The sequence below is a fragment of the Leptonotus elevatus genome, chromosome 19 (genome assembly GCF_054856555.1).
Source record: "Leptonotus elevatus isolate MCC_2025b chromosome 19, RoL_Lele_1.0, whole genome shotgun sequence".
NCBI classification, from domain to species: Eukaryota; Metazoa; Chordata; class Actinopteri; order Syngnathiformes; family Syngnathidae; genus Leptonotus; species Leptonotus elevatus.
The window spans coordinates 164139-169972 of NC_141257.1; the positions used below are offsets into that span (position 1 = coordinate 164139).

Genomic DNA, 5834 nt, shown 5'->3' on the forward strand with positions numbered 1-5834 from the left:
TTGCCGAAGAAGGTTGATCCGACCAAATCCGGCTGACACGACTCGATGCTTGACAAGGCGAAGGACGGCGAGCGGCGCCGCACATGCGGCGGCTGCGGGACGCCCGCGAGGACGCCCGCGAGGACGCCAGGACACGCCGCAGTCTCTTTTGCTTTGCTTTCGTCGACTCGCCGGTTCAACTCACTGGCGGCCATCTTGCAACATTTTGCACACACGCAAGTCAACATCTCACTCGTTAACATTTCAAATGCAAGAAATCAAACAGGACACTGCCACCTAGTGGCACGCGTGCATCATTCAAGTTGTTTCCAAGTTTGAGATTGAGCAGCAACATCAGACGCATTGCGTTGAAAAAAAGAGGACGTTTTTCACAAGTTTATTTGACAATGGCGGAGAATGACTTTTGACAGTTAGCCGTTAGCATGCTAGCTGGACAACACAAGACTTTTGGCTAAAAGTCTTGGAAAGTCTCGTAAAATGGCGTCCTCGCGGCAGCTCGATCGGCGGCTCGATCGGCGGCTCGATTGGTCGCTGGTTCAGTAGCAGCGCAGGAAGAAAGTGTTGCAGGCCGTCCCTCGCAGGCAGTCGCACAGTCGTCCGATTCGGGGGCCGTGCTTCATGGCGCAGCGCTCGCCCACGTCACACTGGACACGCACACGCCAACACGCAACATGACACACTTTTCGATGGCGTGTTGCCAGACAGGAAAAGAAAACGTGTGTGCTTCTGACCCGCGGGATGACGCTGGCCTTCTTCTCCAGCGGCAAGCCTGCCACGCCTCCTGCCACGCCTCCTGCCACGCCTCCTGCCACGCCTCCTGCCGCGCCTCCTGCCGCGCCTCCTGCCGCGCCTCCCGCCTCATCCAGGAAGCTGAGCAGCACCTCCGCCTTCACGCACACACATCAGCCGTATCAGTACGCGGGAGCGTGTGCGTGCGTGTTGTCAAACGCGGCTTGATGATTGGCGGGTTGCTAATCAATAGGCAAGATTTCAAAAGTCATCCTAAGCGCTGATTGGCCGTCCCAAACAAAATGCCGCCCAACTCGGGTGAGACGCACGCAGAGATTTTCAGTGGCTAGAAAACAGGAAGTGGGCGCGCACACACACGCACAGGGTCATGCACAGGTACACGCACGCACACACATGCAGGCACAAAGACGCAGATTGTCGAACCAGGTCGTCGCTCGCCAGTGGCGAGAAGAATTTGTCTTGGTGGCGCGCGGGCGGAAGCTGCACTTCAGTGGATAACCTTTGACCCCAGCAGACGAGCGTCAACAGGGACAGGCACACGTACGGGAACAGGAACGCTCGCGTGCTCTCCATCGCACCTGCGGCAACGACAACAACAGGATTGACACCATTTTGCCGGCACAAAAATGAGAAACGTGCGAGAAAAGACGAGCAGTTGCAAACCTGCTTGTCGGCCGGCAGATTCAAATTCTTCAAATTCTTCAACTTCGTCAACTTCGTCTCCTCGTCCTTGTTGTTGTTGTGATGTTTGTGCGTGTGCGCGTTGCTGCCGGCGCCTTTATGCTGCCGTCTGCCCCTCCCACACGCTCATTTGTCACGTGGTCACCTCCAAAGTGCGTCTGCCGTGCGTGTGATGGATGAAGGCGGCGTCTGCTCCATATTCAACAGGTCGCCCAAGGTGAGCGGTCGCCACAGCGCCCGTCAAACGACAACAAAAGTCCTCGGCCACGATTTGTGCGTGCGCGTGTATCTTGGCATGTTTGTGCGTGGATGCGAACGCTTGCTCGGGAACACGTGCGCGCGTGTGACCTGGTCAGAAAGACAAACGAGGTGTCCTGGTCCTGGCCCCGCCCACAAGCGTCAAGCCAGGCCTCGTTGGCGCGCACGCGGCATCGTTGTCACGGCTCACACGGAGGAAAGCGCGGCAGGCGGCCCGGCCACACGCGTGTTAGCACACACGCGCCAGGATGTGTGTGTGCGTGTGTGTGTGTGACAAAATGAAAATCTTTCATTTTCTTGAATCGTGTTGTTGCTTTTTTTGATTAAGGAAAGTGGCCAAGTGTGATTTTGGGGCCGATACCCGACCTTATTCCAAGGTATCGCAACTTCCTGGAAACAGGAGCCGTCGTTAGAGAGAGTTTGGCCGACTCGGTTTTCGGCGGGGTAACAAGATGGCGTCCGTATGTCATGTGACCAATCAACGGCTCTGGCCGGCGATGGTATCGATCGCCCCCTCGTGGCTGTTTTACCGCCAGGAAGTGACAATGAGAAGAATGTGAAGCGTCCACTCACTTTGAAGGCAAACGTGGTCATTCGCGAAAACGATTGGTCACTTTCTTTTGTAGTGGTATCGGTACTTGGTATCAGAAGAGGACAGTTTCCATTTCTGATCATCAATTCGTGCTCGATTGATCCCTTTCAAAAAGGAAACAACAAAAGAAAGTTGTGACCAATCTTTATTGTCGTTTCTCAAAACAAACTTTCACTTCACAAAAATGTTGAACTGATCGATCGATTGTCTTCTTCAAATTTCCAAAAGAGACTTTTGTGTGCGTGCGCGCGTGCGTGTCACATGGCGGGTCACGTGTGCGTTTCCACGACGACCATCATCATCATCATCGTCACCGAGAAGACGAAGGTCGAGGATGACGCGTTGCCGGCCGTGACTCCGCCCCTCTCGGTGTGCTCCTGCCCGGTTGCCGTGGTAACGCCCGCCTGGTCTTCATCCCAATCCCGGTCCCGGTCCTGGTCCCGGTCCTGGTCCTGGTCGAGGTCCTCCTGCGAGTCCAGCAGGGGGTTCCTGTCCTTCAGGAACTTGTCCAGGTCCTCGCTGCTCGTGTTGCCTGCATACACGCACACACATCGACAATCGCAGTTTGTGGTGTGTGCGCGTGTGTGGAGTACGTGCGCGTGTGTTGTCTCACTGAAGAAAATGTATCGCAGTGTGGAGTTGTCGTCGTCATATTGGTAGTCTGGCGATGACGTCGTCAGCTCAGCACTGCAACCTGCGCGCACGCACGCACGCACGTTCCAGATAAGACGTACGGAACGCGAGTGGGAGTTTGGAGGAATCACACGCGCACACGCGCTGATAGGAAGTGAAGCTTATTGATTATATTTAGAGAGTGGGCGTGTCCTTATGTCAACAGCTGTCAATCAGGCCGCTTCCCGTCACACAGATGTGAAAGATGGCATGATTGACAGCTGACACACACGCACGCACGCACTCACGCACGCGGCCCCAACCAAGTCATGCTGTGCGTGGCTGTGAGAGAGACTTTGTTAACACACACACACACACACACACGCGCGCTGAAGGGAAGAAAGTTGAAGTTGACATCGCACGCACGCACGCACGCACGCACGCACGCACGAAGACGCAGATGGAATGTGAACTGACCTGCGGTGATGAAGAGGACGAGCGCAAGTGCGGACACACAACAGGACAACATGCTGCACTGACTTGTGGCATGTGCGTGTGTGCGTGTGTGCGAGGCTTCAACTACAAGAAAGGAGGAGGGGGCGGGGCCTTATGGGGAGGGGGGCTGTTGTGTTTTCCCTGCCAAGTCAGTTGGGGGCTCGCCAAAACAACTTCATGTTTCTTCTTGTCCGAAAACAAAGCAGACAAAAAGTGCATCTCACATGAAGAAGAAAAAAGTGGAAGTAACTGATGCTCTCAAGTCAAGACACAATTTGCATTTGCTAAACTCAACTCACATCTTCGTCACATCCACTTTTTTAACACCAACTGCTGGTTGTGTGTGTGTGTGTGTGTGTGTGTGTGTGTGTGTGTGTGTGTGTGTGTGTGTGTGTGTGTGTGTGTGTGTGTGTGTGTGTGTGTGTGTGTGTGTGTGTGTGTGTGTGTGTGTGTGCTACAAAAAAGCTCTTTGTTTCACTCAAGCACAGCTGGACGCTCAACAATGGGCTCACCACACGCGCGCGCGCGCGCACCCACCCACGCGCAGTTCCCGCGTCCTTCTATTTCCCGTTCTCAGGCCTCGTCACCTGATTGTGACGACGACAAACCAATTGGTGCCGATGATGTCATCAGAGGTGAAAGGTCAGGGTTCGGAGGTTTGCCGGGAGTAGGCGGAGTCTGGAACAGAAAAAGATGAAGAGGAAGCTCACCCAAAAGATACATCACAAAGGTCAAAGTTCATGCCCAAAGGACAAATACGATGGATTGGTGAAGTGATGGATGGACGGACAGATGGACGGACGGCGACGTGATGACGTAGCTCCAATCTTTTGCTGTGAAAATGTTTGTCGAGTGACTGTCCGGCGGGTCACGTGATTTGGCTGAAGGGCATCGTGGGAAAGAAACATCAGATAAGTGATGACAGGACATGGTCGGTCTCACACCCCCCAAAGGGGAGGCGGGCGGGGGTGTCACTCCCCAGTGGGGGGGGGGGGGGGGGGGCGCGCACGCATCCTGTAAACACGCATGCGAGAATTCAACACGTGCGTGCTCAAAAAAGTGCAGGAAGGGGGGGCGCACAATACAAAGTAAAGAAGAGTAAAAAAAGAAAAAGAAAAGAAAAGGAAAAAGAAAGGAAAAGAAAAGGAAAAGGAAAAAGAAAAGAAAAGGAAAAAGTCACCTCTCCGCGTGGTAAAAAGCAACAGGTGACATCACGCGCCGCGCGTGACAATGTCGCACAGCGCGCCGGGAGGGGGTCAAAGTGCGCGGATGCGCTTCCCGAGCGCCCCAGGGCATGCTGGGAAAGTGCCGGCTTCTCACGGACGCTAAATTTAACCACCGCAGCGGGACGTCAAATGTTCCGACGCACAGCGAACGCATCGCGATTGACGAGCATGTAGGCGTGACACGCACGCGCGCGCAGTGCATCGCCCGCCACTAAACTGCGCCGCTTTTTGTTTTGTTTTCTCAAGTGGCCTCGCAATGCTTCTCGTTCATATGGACTTGAAATGTGTGTCTTTATTCACACAAATAGATTCGGAATTTTTACGTTTCAGATCCAAAAATGGATCCGCGATGTTCACGTATCGAAGGCTCGTTCCTCCTCCGTCCACGAGGCGGCAGTGTTGCTGTCTCGTTTACATTTGGAAATTGAAAAACGGAAAACGAGCCTTTATCCGACCTTCCAGTATGTGTCTATTTGACAAAATTCGGGGGGGGGGGGTGTACGCCCCAAATTTGTTTCCATCGGCTCGAGCTTACGCTGCCTCGACAAGACTTCTCGCCGCCGAAGCAGAGCTGACAATAGAAGAAGAGTGTCTTCGAAATTCCGACTCGTGTTAAAAAATGGAAGCTCAGAAAAAGGCTCGTTTTCAATGTTTCAATTTCCAATTTTAAACGAAAGACGGCAGACGGCTGGTTCCCATTCGACGGCGACAGCAACACTGCCGCCTTGTGGACGAAGGACGAACGGGCCTTGCAAACAGTTTGTCTCCAAAGCAAATAAATGCGCGTTGCGCGACCACCCGATCCACAAACGCACATCCGACAACTCGCAAGCATAAATTAATCAAAACTTCAAAAAGTGTGCGATTCATTTTGAGACAAATCGACGTGGCTGCTAAATCGGTCATCCTTACATCAATTTAGAAAAATGAATGCTGAAGTTTTACAATACTTATAATATATTTGATCAACTAAAAATGAATGTTTCAAAAGTTTAACTTTGAAATTCAATCAAATAAAAATGTTTAATGAAGTATATAAACGTTTTAGACAAAATGATTCATGCATTTTTTTTTATGATCATTGTATTTAATAAACAAATATTTGTGCTATTTTATTTACAGTGAGCTAATTTTTACTTGATAGAAATGACTACAAAATATATATTTTAATTTAGAAATAAAACCGCTAAATGCATTTTAATAAAATAACTCATGAACAG

The 5834-nt window shown here is 51.8% G+C and overlaps 2 protein-coding genes across 3 annotated transcripts; both read right to left on the reverse strand.

Annotated features, from left to right (window-relative positions):
* Positions 1-360: 360 nt before the first annotated feature.
* cart4 (cocaine- and amphetamine-regulated transcript 4) lies at positions 361-1539 on the reverse strand. The gene is made up of 4 exons (XM_086063075.1): positions 1414-1539; positions 1174-1328; positions 732-887; positions 361-644 (listed from the first exon to the last, which is right to left on the reverse strand). The coding sequence occupies exons 2-4, from the start codon at positions 1321-1323 to the stop codon at positions 537-539; spliced, it is 414 nt and encodes a 137-aa protein (XP_085919201.1). The 5' UTR covers positions 1324-1328; positions 1414-1539; the 3' UTR covers positions 361-536.
* Positions 1540-2413: 874 nt separating this feature from the next.
* LOC147157284 (uncharacterized) lies at positions 2414-4737 on the reverse strand. 2 transcript variants are annotated; one of them, XM_086063183.1, is made up of 4 exons: positions 4569-4737; positions 3976-4066; positions 2895-2975; positions 2414-2813 (listed from the first exon to the last, which is right to left on the reverse strand). In XM_086063183.1, the coding sequence occupies exons 2-4, from the start codon at positions 4016-4018 to the stop codon at positions 2551-2553; spliced, it is 387 nt and encodes a 128-aa protein (XP_085919309.1). In that variant the 5' UTR covers positions 4019-4066; positions 4569-4737; the 3' UTR covers positions 2414-2550. The 2 variants fall into 2 exon arrangements, with proteins under 2 accessions (XP_085919309.1, XP_085919308.1); XM_086063182.1 differs by lacking the exons at positions 3976-4066; positions 4569-4737 and adding an exon at positions 3371-3459.
* Between the last annotated feature and the right edge of the window lie 1097 nt (positions 4738-5834).